At 42.8% G+C, this 14,032-nt stretch overlaps 1 protein-coding gene across 1 annotated transcript in view; it reads left to right on the top strand.

Annotated features, from left to right (window-relative positions):
• Window positions 1-14,032, top strand: part of LONP2 (lon peptidase 2, peroxisomal) — a 131,022-nt gene that overhangs the window by 107,589 nt on the left and 9,401 nt on the right. Inside the window, exon 12 of the mRNA XM_047712356.1 lies at window positions 8,200-8,342. Coding sequence (XP_047568312.1) covers window positions 8,200-8,342 — 143 coding nt within the window. The remainder of the gene's footprint in view (window positions 1-8,199; window positions 8,343-14,032) is intronic.

Raw genomic sequence — 14,032 nt, 5'->3', positions numbered from 1 at the left:
GGAAAATAAAAAGCAGTGCAGATGTGGAGAAACTGATGGGAACATAAAATGGTGCAGCTCCTGTGGAACCCTATTCATCAGTACTTCAGAAAGTTACACAGAGAACCACCATATAACCCAGCACTTTGACTTCTAGGTATATATCCAAGAGTGTGGAACACAGGGACCCAGACAGATACCAGTGTTCATGACAGCATTCTTCACAAGGGCCAGAAGATGGAATCAACTCAGGTGGCCATGATGAGCGGATAAACAAGCTGTGGTCAACACATGCCTTTATGCAGCCGTAGAAAGGACTGAAAATCTGATAGCTGCTGCAGAATGGCTAGGCCTAGAAAACAGCGTGCCACGTGAAATCATCCTGACACAGAAGGACCAATATTGTATGGTTCAATGTAATGTGAGCTACCTAGTATAGGTACATTCATAGAGACAGAAAAGTAGAACAGAGGGGAGAGGAGGATGGGCAGTTAGGATTTAATGGCTGCTGAGTTTATGCTGAGATAATGGAAAAGTTGTGGGTATGGATGGTGGTGATGGTTATATCAGCGTTGCGGATGTTTTTAATTCCACTGAATTGTGTACTCACAGATCGTTAAAATGACCCCTACTATGTGATACATATTTTACTGTAATAAAAACACTTTTTAAAAAAATAAGTTAAGGAAGTTTCCCGAAGTCACAGAGCTTACAGGTGGAAAGAGCTGGACCACAAACCCAGGTTCTCTGACACCAAGGCCTCTTGGAAGTGAGGCAGGTCAGTTTTACTTCTACTGGATATTTCTGAGGATCTGCCCAAAGGGAGGAATAATAAAAATGGGAAGTTTCATATTTTTTTTAAAGATTTTATTTATTTAATTGACAGAGATCACAAGTAGGCAGAGAGGCAGGCAGAGAGAGAGGAGGAAGCAGGCTCCCTGCTGAGCAGAGAGCCCTACATGGGGCTCAATCCCAGGACCCTGAGATCATGACCTGAGCCGAAGGCAGAGGCTTAACCCACTGAGCCACCCAGGCGCCCTGGGAAGTTTCATATCTTTGTATCTAAAGCAAGTTGATGTATTTGTGTGTGTGTCTGAGGCCCTAAGATCTTCTTAATCTAAACATATTAGCTGGATGCCTGGGTGGCTTAGTTGGTTTAAGCATCTGCCTTTGACTCAGGTCATGATCCCAGGGTCTGGCGATCAAGTCCTGCATTGGGTTTGTTGCTCAGCAGGGAGCCTGCTTCTCCCTCTGCCTGCCAATCCCCCTGCTTATGTGTGTACTCTGTCTCTCTTTCTGACAAATAAAACCTTTAAAAATATTTAAAAAAAAAAAAAAAAAAAATATATATATATATATATATATATATCTCAGCTACTCATAGTGGTTAAGAGTTGACTGTTGGGAATCTCTGTCACTGCTTAGAAAAAAGTGTTTTTGTACAGTGTTAAAGGATAATAATTTCTTTTTTTTAATATTCTAGAGAGAGAACATGAGCAGGGGGAGGGGCAAAGGGAGAAGAGAATCTCAAGCAGACTCCCTGCTGAGTGTGGACACACACCCCCAACACAAATCTCCATCTCACAGTAAGTGAGATCATGACCTGAGCCAAAATCACAAGTTGGATGCTTAACTGACTGAGCTACCTGGGCACCCCAGGATAATAATTTCTTAACTGCAGAATCATTGCCATCAAACAAGTATAAAATGACCGTATGTCAAAGATTTTGATTAATTCATTAGTTAATGAGACAACCAGTGAAATGTTACAGTTGGTTCTGCAGGGAATCCAGGAGTACACCCGTATGTAGGCAATCAGGAATGCTGACATTGGCAAAACCAGCTTCATCAGATAGTGAGAGAGGATCATTTGCACCTCTCTTGGACAAAGTTCACTTCCATTTCTTCAGACGAGCATCCTTTGCATTACTCTCAGTTTCTACAGCTTACAGAATTGAAAAATAGCTGAAAAGCAGTAAGACACAGACCAGCTAAAAGGATACACTGGACACCTAGTTGTCTGTTTTCACTCATCCCCAAGTCTGTCACAGTTTTGGGGTTGTTGTTTTGACAAAAGTCATAGAAGGGAATCTATGTCTGTAGTACCAATTGATTATTTTCAATTAGGAAAAAATAATCTAATCTCTAAATTTACTACCACGTTGCCTTGTTTTGTCGAGGAACTCTTGAGCTACAGGCAGAATTGGGACAAAGTGTGTCCTTGGTCAGGAGCCACTAATCCTGGTACTGTCTGTAATTTACTGTGTACTTAAGGCAATTGGTTTAACCTCTCTGGGTCTCAGTTTCATTGAGTGAAAAATGGAGGGTTGGGCCAGATCTTTGACTTTCTTCCTGGCTTTTCAAAGTTTTATATATCATGGTTTTATCCTATCCATCTTGAATTCATGATTCTTCCTGAATTCTGCTAAGCCTCAGAATGAGACGCAAACATTCTCAGGGAGCTATTTCAGGGACACTGTATTAATATGACAGAAACAGGTAGTTTTCATTTCTTTGGAGAACTAACCCTGTGTTTTGGGCCTTGGCGATTGCTGGCTGCAGTTAACAGTATTCTGGTACACTCCATCCTTCCCTCCTCTATCCCTACCCCGAGAGCATTAGAAACCAGCTCTTTGTGAAAATGAACACTTTTTCCATTATCGAGATGAAAGTGTTCCTATTATTGCTCTGCCTCAGAGCGTAGCTTTTGAACTCATGAGCTGGCACTCGAGAGTGTAGTGCCTACTTGAAGTTAATATGGAGAATAGTAAGTGACAACTAAAATGTTCTGTCTGGAGTAAAGATGATTATAAATAACCTAGGGCATCTGTGGTTTGGTAGATTTTCATTTCCTCTGCATTCTGGGTAATTGTTGATGTTAGTAACCTTTTTTGTGTTCCTGGCCTCTGCTGCTTTCCATTGGTTGGCTCACCTACCAAGAGATGCTCTTTTCCATGAGATTTATTCAAAAGGCAAGAAACTTTTTTTTTCCTTTAATACAAAGTTCCTGGGTGTTTCCGGAGATATTATACCCCTCTCTTCTACCTCCTTACCTTTCCTCTTAATATCTTCCTTTCTCCCTCCTTCCCACAGTGATTCTTGGGCTCTTGGGCCTGCATTCATTTAAATCATGCTCCTTTGAGAGAGGAAAAGTGGGTGGGAAAGAACACTTGATGGTGTCCCTGGGACAGCTGCTCTGGAAAGCCTAATCCTTTCTTATGAGGAGTTCGTAGCTGTAGACAGTCCTTTCCTTATGGTCAGGGTGATAGCAGCTCCAGAGTCGGGCTCAGCCCCCTGAGGGAGGGCACCGCAGCACACGCACACATGTTCTTGTGCTGCCAGGGGGCTGCCCGGTGAGCAGAGGGAGCGCAGTGCAGCTTGTGCCCCAGGTGCTGCTTGCTTATCTGCCGCCTTCATGCTGTGAAACTCCTTGGTTATACCCTGACCATCCTGGCTGCATCCTGAATTCAGTTCTCTTACACAGGCTGACAGATAACACGGATGAAAGAAGACCTGGGAGACCTCTCTGAGCAGAGTGCATCACCAAAAAGAACTTCAGTTCCCTCCCACTTTTAGAACAGTGTTATCTTTGAAGTGAAGAAACAGTTGAAGTGGAGTGAGGTTTGAGCTAGCTTCTCATTTTATTTTTCCGTGGCCTTTCTTTTCAACCTCTGTTGTTGTTTTTTTAAAGATTTTATTTATTTATTTGACAAAGAGCGAGCACAAGCAAGGGGAGTGGCAGGCAGAGGGAGAAGAAGAAGCAGGATCTTCGCTGAGCAGGGAGCCAGATGCGGGTCTCAATCCAAGGACCCTGAGATCGTAACCTGAGCCGAAGGTAGACGCTTAACCAACTGAGCCACCCAGGCGCCCCTCAAACTCTGTTTAATAGTACTTTATTACTTTTAAGACTATGCTTCTAGATAATTTGTAAAGGAAATTTGGGTGCATTGAATGTAATAGTAATGTATATTATAACCTAGGGAAGAATCTTGAATTTAGTTATCTTTCTCGTTTTTCTTAAAATTGTTAAATTTATGTGGCTCCCAGCAGTCCTGTGATTGTGGTTGAAGCCCTCTCTCTGGGGCCCTGAGTGGAATTAGGTTGCAGAGGGTACTTTGTTTTCTTCAGCAAAAGGAGCTATGGAGTAAGATCTGGGAGTTTTAGAGGTCTGTGTGAAATATTTCTCCAACTCTATAATTCACTTCCTCCCATTTATACATATTTTGGCTTTAAACATTGTTAAATTCTCCCAGTGACTCTCTGAAGGTTACTATAATTATTATGGTTTCGCAGATTAGAAAAACAGATACAAAGGGGTAAAGTAACTTTCTTCAGGGCCAACTGGGAAGCCAGAGCCAGGATTGGAGACTGTTACTCATTGACTATTTTCACCATGTAATCTTAATCTCATAACTCAGGAAATAACTTTAACATTTTGGGCTATATTATTTCATTCATTTCTCACATATATTTTTATTATGTTGTATTAGTAAAAATCATGCCATGTGAAAGTGTATACCCTCCTCTTTCCTCAGATTGATGTCATTTCGAAAGAATTTTCTCACATTACTTAAAAACACTTGGGAAACAATTTTAGTGACTGCATCGTATTTTCTTTGATGGCTGTACCACAGTTATTTAACTATGTTCCTAACGTTGAGTGTTTATATTGGGTTTCATTTTTTTTGTTTTGTTTTGTTTTTTTTTTGTTTTGTTTTTTTAAGATTTTATTTATTTGACAGAGATCACAAGTAGGCAGAGAGGCAGGCAGAGAGAGAGGGGGAAGCGGGCTCCCTGCTGTGAGCAGAGAGCCCGATGCGGGGCTGGATCCCAGGACCCCGGGATCATGACCTGAGCTGAAGGCAGAGGCTTTAACCCACTGAGCCACCCAGGCGCCCCTAGATTGGGTTTCATTTTTGCTCTTACAGTCAGTCTGCAGCAAGTAGCTTTGTTGTCTGAAGTGTTGCCTACACAACAGTCATCTGCACTTCTGATTATGTCCTTAAGGGTAAATTCCTGCAAACTAGGACCACTGGGTCTGAGTTTGACTATTTGGGAGGATTTTCTGGAAGATTGAATCACTTTATAATTCCATAACCTCGGCCTTTGGGAAGATTTCTTCACTTTCTTTAACAGTGATCTTTGTCATTTCTTAAACTAGTTTGCTAGAGTTTAATTTGGTAACCAACAAATGGTATCTTGCTCTTACTGTAAGTAACTTTTCTACTTGGTGAAACAGTCCTTTTCATGTGTCCTTTAGCCATCTGAAGAACCATCATTTCTGCCCAAGAAAAGGGCACAGATGAGGAAGACTGTGGTTCCAGAGAGAAGCACTTGCGGGACAGAGCTTGTGTTATGTTGGGAGAGGTTGAACTTTCTTTATTGTTGTTGTTTGCCTCGCCTTGAAAAGTCCACCTTACTTGAATGCTACAGTCTGGGGCAGAGCTAGTAGTGAGTCCTTGGGACCCTGCCACTGGCTTCTGTGGGTGCTGATCCCTCTAGCAGAGGGGGGAGTGTGGCACTAGAGCTGAGGGCTTGAAAGCTCATGCATAGGACACAGAGGGTTCACCTATAGCTGAGTTTTCATGCCTTGAATGGCATCTTTGTGAAATGATGTCGTTCTGGTTGTTTGAATGAGGAATCGAACTGTGAATTCTCCGAATTCTATTTCCTTACTGTCACTTTGCAGTACATGTAGGTCCTTGTGGATGATACTTAAAATCCAGTGCTAGCCTGTCTTTCCCAATTAGCTGGCACCATTTTTTTTGGCTTGAGCTTTTCATTCTCTAGGCTCATGTTGTAATGATGGAACATTTTAAAACACAGATTAGTTCTGAGTTTATTGAATTCTTTATAACACTGTTGCTGTGCCCAAAGCCTGATGGAAATGGCCATCTATAGTTAGATATAGTATAGGTATAGTTGCATTAGAAATAGCTCTCCCTGGTTAAGCATCTGCGTTCTGCTCATGTCATGATCTCAGGGTCCTGGGATCTAGTCCCACTTCTGCATTGGGCTCCCTGCTCAGCAGGGAGCCTGCTTCTCACTCTCCCTTTCTGTCTGCCACTCCCTCTGCTTGTGTTCTCTCACTCTCTCAAATAAATAAATAAAATCTTTAAAAAAAAGAAGAAGAAGAAGATAAAAATGCTGTCCCCACCGCCACTTCCTTAGTGCTTAAAGCACTGGGTTCACTACTCCACTTGGAAAGGGATTGGGTGTCCTGAAACATTAGTTACATAATTGTGGATTGGCTTTCACCCATCCAGCTTGACTTCCTCCTGTGATCATGAATTCCAGGCTAGCAGCAGTAATTAGATCTCAGAAAGGCCCATCCAAAGGCACCAGACCAGAGAGCCTCACAGCCTCTTCTATGCATCAGCTGAAGTTTCAGAGCCATTCGTTTTCAGGGTATGGTAGTAACCTTAGACAGGTAGCACTTTTTTTTTTTTTCTGTGCATTAATTTTAATGAAGCAATGACACCTGCTTTCTGTTCTGCTTTGGGATCCACAGGGAGCTAACCTGGCCATTTGGGTGCCTTTCCACCTTTGCTCATTGTTACTGCTTAGATAGACTGCAAAAAGGGCAGCAGGTAGAAAACCCCCATTTCCACAAGCTACTAAGTAACCCAGTGAGAGCTAGATTTAGAGAAGCAGATAAGTGCTGTTAGAAGTTGGAAAGATCAGGGAAGACTTCCTAGAATCCAAACTTTGAAAGATGAAATGACATTACAAAGGAATGACAGTGAAAAGACCTATAATTCAAGACTTAACACTTAAGGTACAACATCATTTTGCAATCCGCAAAGGGTTTTCTCTTTAATTCTCTAAGTCTCACAGGAACTCTGTAGAGATAGTGCAAAATTCAATGCTGGGCAGAGAGTCTGACAGGCAGCAAGTGGCAGAAAATCTGAGCTCTTACCTGGTTTCCATCACATATCTTTCGTGACTCAGTCTTGAAGAGGAGCCCCATAGAGCCCAACAGACTAAGAGAGCCATTCACCCAGAAGGTCATAGCCAGGCTGTTCTAGGCAGGGGTCATTTAGGGACCCCCCCACCAAGGATGTTTCCAGTTATCTTTGGAGTCTAAAATGAGGGCCTGATATTATAAAACATGTTCAGGACTCACTGTTGGAAGGAAAGGAGTTAGTGAAAAACAGTTCTTTTAAAACTTGTTGAGATACCAGCATGAGAGAATCGTACCAAAAATAAAACATGGCAAGTTTATCATTATTATATGGTATATATTAATCATTTCTAGAAAGAAGTATATATGTTTTTTTAAAAAAGGTAATAAAGATATCTTAAAACATTTCATGAGATAGCAGAACTGGAAGAGTTATGACAAAGCTAAAAGAAAAGCAAAACTAGGAATGAAGATGAATAGAGACAAATATTTCATATGTATTTTAAACCTCTATTCATTTTAGGTTTCTGGCTACGAGGCTTAAGTAACATTTTTCTTTCCTCAAACTGGAAGTACAGAGACCAGCAGAAAGGTGGTCTGATAGGTGAGCTGGCTCCTCCTCTTGTATGTGGAGGCTCAGACCTCGTATGCGTAGGCTCTGACAGGTCGTCAGCAACCAGGGCTCTTAGGCAGGTCAAGGAAATAGTGTATTATTAAAGGGGGCCTCAGACCAGGCTTCATATGCTTTTACCCTGGCACTGCCAGTTATGCTTGTGTTTATTGGAAAATGATAACCGTACGAGCATTGCCTCTATGGGTATCCGTTGTATCCAAGTTCTTGCTGCCTGTCAGGAAATGGGACACCTGATGGGACCCCTCTGAAGAGAGAGTTGAAAGCTTTGTGTTCCATTGCTCTGACAGAATTATACAAGGTAATCTATTTCAGGTGACCCTTCAGTATCTGCCCTCTAAGGTTGAGCAGGGCCAGGCATTGTTCACAGCTTAAGAATATAAGGGTTAAAAAAGAAGACAGGCAAGATCGTGTCTTGCTGGAGCTTATGTGCAGTGGGAGGGGGAGACAACAAACAAGTAAGAATAAATGAACAAGACGGTGCATTATATCACCCTTTGGGGGCTCTTGAAAGATAGAATCTCTCCTGAGTTCCACAGATCACAAGGTAAATTTTTGTGCCTGAATAAACATACAAAGGTGACTGATCTGTTCAAGCCTGCTGTGCTTCTGTTTGATGTATATTACTAATGAATTTTCAAACCTGCCAGTCTCTGAGAATTCTAAACACATTTTTCTCTCTTAGGTTGCAGAGAACACATCTTAGAAGATGCAAAACCTGAATCTATCAGCGATACTCCGGACTTAGCCCTACCACCTGAAATGCCGATTTTGATTGATTTCCATGCTCTGAAAGACATCCTTGGGCCCCCGATGTATGAAATGGAGGTGACTATTCTCATTTCTTTGTTTATGGCCTCCAATTTACTCTGATCGCTGCTTCACAGATTGGAGGAGAGTCAGAACTGGGTGGTTTGGGAGGCTGAATTTTGTCGGGAGATTGGAAACTTGTTTTCTGCAAGGTATTGAATTTTAGTGCCCAGTGTGATAATAAGTAAGGTTTTTGCAGAGAGCCAGAGTACCTGGCCTCATCCTCTTCTGGAAACTCAGTCTGATCTTATTCTCTTGTTCTCCAGTTCCATTCTAAGAACAGGGTCTCTGACTTTCCTCCTTAGAAATTCTATATTCCCATTAATTCCTAATTATAGATTTTTTGTGTGTGCTGTCTGAGTCTTGGGGGACAGTGGCAAGAAAGCAACCTAAGTATAAAATATCTGCACACGTGAGCCTAGCTTTAACTTCTGACTGCCCTGTTGCAGACCGAGATTGCATCTTTGGAAATCTGCCATTTCATTGCTAATAGCTCCTTGGGTTAAAGCCATGCAGCCCTATTTCCTTTTTTCTCCCCGTCCCTCACGACAGAATGTCCAGTCACAAAGGCCTAAGCCCCAGGACTTAGTTGAGGCAGCTGGATGGAAAAAGGTATTGAGTCTGTGTCTGCTGAGGCATTTTGATACATTCCATAGGATTCTTCTATGAGCTAGCATGGGTCAGTGACTAGAAAAAATTTTTGTTACCCTACTGAACATAGCATCTTCCTTCAGAAGCTTTACCATCACCTCCTATCAGTGTAAGAAAAAAATGATTTTCAGAAGAATAAGTCTGATAAATTATAAATTATACAGAAGATAATCTCTCCCTCTGACGTTCAAAATCACTACCAGTAGATGTGGTTTTCCTCAAGTCTTAAAATTGTGGAGAGGAAAAATGGTCCCAAACCAATCTTGTTTATCTGTTTATACTCTGAGCTGGTCATTAAAGCTAATGAGCCTCTCTACAGAACTCTGTTACAAGAATAGAACTTGTTTACTCCCAACAGTGAATCTGGTCCTGAACAGTAGAATCAGACAAATTGGTTATTTGAATTCTTAAGATGTCATGGATTTAAATTTTGAAGTGTTGTAAGAAATGGGGCAAAACTTTTCCTTGCTTGAGAAAGTGAGCAAAACTTGCTTTTCTATTCTGTAAGAATGCAGTGGTTTTGAGAGTGAAGAAGAAAACAGGTTCTGACTCCTGCATTTCCAGTGGGCTATTTTGCTAAGCTTTCCGGAACAGTACGTTCCAGCAGTTCTTTGGGAATTCAAATTAGAACAACAGATAACAACCAAAGATTGATGCATGTTTCTGTTGCATATACCCCTTCTCTCCCAGTCATTTCTGCTGCTTTTAGATTTGGAAGCATTGTTGACATTCTTAGAGCTTTGGCCAAAAGAATGAGAAACGAGAAATTTTGTAAACACTGCTTAACTGCTCTGTTTGATATCATTGGAGAAACTCATTTTCCTATAGGCATCTGAGCACTTTTTGCCAACATGAATCTGAAAGGTAGAGTCTAGTAGCCTTTTGCCTTTTATAAATAGCATCTTAGAATAGAAGGTCTCGTGTTTGGGAGTTTGGAACATTTTGTTCATCTTTTCCACACTTGAGAGAATTCACCCTGTAGCCTAGGGTTTCGGTCTCTATCTCCAGTGGTCTGATGAACCATCGGCCCCGAGCTGCTTGACCACCCTCGCCTGAGCTTTGGCATCTCTGAGAAACATTTCTGTATCGTCTGACTGTCCCTGAGGGCCATCACTGTGCTGGAGTCTTCCATTTTATATCCAGGAAGAAGCTTGAAGAGATTAAATGAGTCCTGCAAATTCATATAAGGTGCAAATAGTGAAGCCAGTATTCAGGCTCAGACCAGGTGATGGCAAGTCCAGTATTCTTTCTCCTCGTCTCCAATACCCCGTTCGACCAAGCTAATTCCTTCCCTTCCCTGCAAAAAAGAGAGTGGCTTAAAGGATGGCACTTTAAAAAAAAAAAAAAGACATCTGCTCTACGTCAGATTCATATTTGTACTCTTACCAGCATAGTGCTGTTCTTTGGAATGGGAGAAGTCAGCCTGGGATTCTTGGCCACTTTGTGTGTGTATCTGTTAGGTATCAGGCACCATGGAAGACCCTCTAACAAGTGACACATCCTTGAATCTTCAGTCATGGCAGCTTTACAAGAACAGATGAGGAAACAGGCTTAGAACATTTAACCAACTGAGCCACTCGGGTGCCCCATTAGAACATTTAAATAACTTGCAAGAGGACACAGCTTTTGCCAGAATGGAGGTATGGTTCAAGCCTGACTGACTCCACAGCTGTAATCTCTTTCTCATGTGAGGCAGATAAAGCGTTGGCACACCTGGGTCTCCATTCTCAGGCTCCATGGCCAACCTTCGTCGCTCTTCTTCTGTGCTCCTGGGTAAAAAGTCTGGAGAGAAATTGTACTAGGAATGTTGGAGTACATGTTGAAGTGATTGAGGTTGTAAGGCCCCTTTTTTGGTTTAAATGCCTATATTCTCCATAAAGATAAAAGTCTGGGGTCTGTCATTTCTTCTAGAAAGAGTTTCATTCACTCAGTAGATAACATATTAGAGATCTGCAGGCCACACAGTAGTAAACAGGCAAGGTATGATCTCTCCCTTCAGGATGCTTACTTCCATAGAGAAAATAATTTTAGCACATAACTGTAAGTTGAGATCGCTGCTATAAGGAAGACAAGCAGGTGGCACTGAGATTGGGGGGATCACTGCCCCGGCGCCATCTGAGACATTGTTTAGAGATAGACTTGGGCTTGCTGACAGTTTACATACGGGGAACAAAGGAAACAGTTATTAGAAGGAACTTCTGCATTTCTGGAGGGAGCAACAGGATTTTCGTGTGGCAGTACCATTTACTTCATTGGGAAAGACTGCGTTGGTGAACATATTAAGTTTGAAACATTTGAGGCACGTGAAAGGAGATGTGGACACGTAGGCCTGTGACCCAGAAGTGAGGTCCAAGGTGGAGGCATGAATTGTCAGAAGACAGAGGATATTTCAAGTCCCAGAGATGCTGAGGTCACCAGAGGAGAAAGCATACACAGAAGAGCCGGTAGCCTGAGGGAGGCCCTGAAAAATGCCAACATTCAGGGTCATGGAGAAGAAGAGGAGCTCTCAGAAAAAGAGAGAGAAAGTTGAAAGTGACAAGCAGGCAGCTGGAGGGACACAGGTTTTATGCTGCCATGAGAGCAAAGAGGGAAACCCTCTAGAAGGAGGGAACGTCCAAATGTGTTTGCTGTTTGTATATTCGCTTTGATAGCGTGGAGGTCAGTGACCTTTGAGAGGGGAGTTGCGGGCATGGGAGATTTGGGGATGTGTGGAAGAAAGAATGGGAGGTGAGGAAACAGTGCGTAGGCTCCTCTTTTCAGAAGTTGGCTGTGAATGATTGCAAAGAAATGAGGTGGCTGGAAGGGAGTGTGGGGACCGCAGGGAGAACGTTTGCAAGTGGAGGTCTGTGTGCTGATCACAACAGTCCAGTAGAGAGTGGGACGGATGTTGCTGGAGAAACAGTGGGAACAAAGTCTTTGGGCAGGTGAGTTGGGATGGGATCCACAGTGTGCGTGGATGAAGTCTTGTGCAACAGAGAATACCCTTTGTGGGGTATAATGAGGAAAGGGGCAAGAATAGTGAGTTATTTACAAGAAAATGATTATAATGATGGAACAAAGGCTTGTTCTTTGCCCCGGGAGAGAAGTGAAGCCAGGACAGAGCAGGTGCAGAATGTGAAGGTGGCAGCGTTGATGGTCTCGAAGACAAGTGAACTAGAGGGATAAGAAAGTCATCGGGGGTAGGAGCATTCGAATTCAGATCTCCATCAGAGGTGGTGGGAGTTCTGCTTGTGATAAGGACCTGGGAGAGTGTGGGTGAGTTGAGGTGAGGAAACCGTTGTTGGGATTGAGGAGCTGTTCAGAGAGCACAGAAGCCAGGTAGCAGCGGAGCAGCTGTTCGCTGCAGACACCTTGGATGATAGCAGGATGCAGGGTGGGGAGGAAGGGGAGGAGTGTTTTGAAAGCAAAAAATAGTGAGAAGGGAATGGAGGTGGGGGAACCCACTGCCATAGCAGGGGGTTAGGAGAAGGGAGGAAGAAGGAGGCCTCTCACTCAGCAGGTGATAAACCCAGCCTCCTTGAGTGGGATGTGTTGGGGCTAATGATATGTATGTGTTTAGGTAGATAGGTTTTAGGGTTGGGTGAGTTGATAAATATAAAACACCCACCGCAGGACCTGGTACATGCTAAAAAATGAACAAATGCTAGTTCCTGCAACCCCCTTACTCTCTAGAAATTAACATCCCTAATCACCAAAACAACAACAACAACAAACAGAACCTTGTTTTTAATTGTTTTTGTAGTCCTGATTTTTTTACTTGCATTTAATAGTCTTCACCACCCCTAACTATTCTTCACTCTCGTCAAAGAGGAGTCTACAAAAATGTTAGTGCCAAAAGTATGACTGACCTAGCGAACTACCAGTGAGGAACAAAGGGAAGAAGAAGGCACATTCTTATTCCCTTTAGAATTCCCTAAACAGGTTGAAAAAAGAGTTCTAGGAACTTAGTTTAGATTTCACATTTAGGAATAGTATCATAAGTCACCTTTTCCATACAATGAGATTTCCTAAAGAGACAGATCAGTTAAACTCACTTTAAGGAAAGGAAAGGAAAGCTCTCCAGCCCTGGGAGAGAAGGTGGGAAGGAGTGGGTGTGGGTGCGGGTGTCCATAGCCACCTGGGCATCGGTCATGCTGCGCACGCGACCACAACACCTAGTACCGAGAGTACTTCCTCAGAAGCACAGGGCCAGGACCACATCCAGCAGCAGAGAAAGTAGGAAAGGCACAGGAATCAAATGACAATTACTGAATCTTATTTGCTCTGGTCAGTCAGGAGATTGTCGTTAATGTCAGCTCAGTTGTAATTACTTTTATTGGTTGGTTACATGAACATCCTTAGGGTGAAAAGAGAATCTTACAGTTGTCATTTGCATCCTAGTGAAAGCAGGAGAGGCCTCCACATCACTGGACACATATCCTAGCTGGCCCATCTTAGAGTCGACCAAAAATCTCCAGGGGTAACAGCCTTAAACTCACAGATTATAAATGTAGTGAGACAATCAGAAGAACAGGTCAGCTCTAGTCGTTGCAGGATAAATTTAATTTTCAGCCTCAGAAATGCAGTCATCCACGCCCTAAGTGTCTGTGTTCTGTCCAGCCCGCCAGACCTGAGATTGTGTTTTCTAACTAGTCCTGACCCCATGCACATTCTGTATTAAAGTCTTAGCATTGGCCTCCTGCGGTGGTGTGTGAAGAGTCCTTATCCAGAGGTCACTGCCCTGAAAAATAATAATATTAAGGAGAAAAAGATAGACATGCAGATTTTTAAAAAGCATCTTGAATAGGGGCGCCTGGATGGCTCAGTCAGTCCCATGCTGACTCCTGATCTTGGCTCAAGTCATGATCTCAGGAATGGGAGATTGAGCCGTGGGCTGGACTCCATGCTCAGTGAGAAGTCTGCTTTTCCCTCTCATTTCCTCTCTGCCCCTCCCCCTACTCACACTTTTTCACTCTCTGCCCAAATAAATAAATAAATGTCTTTTTTAAAATAAAAAATAAATAAATGCATCTTGAATAAAACGCATCCAAAGGTGAATTCCGGGAGATTCCATCAGC

Source organism: Lutra lutra, chromosome 17 (genome assembly GCF_902655055.1).
Source record: "Lutra lutra chromosome 17, mLutLut1.2, whole genome shotgun sequence".
Classification (NCBI taxonomy): Eukaryota; Metazoa; Chordata; class Mammalia; order Carnivora; family Mustelidae; genus Lutra; species Lutra lutra.
This window is presented reverse-complemented; position numbering and strand designations above follow the sequence as displayed.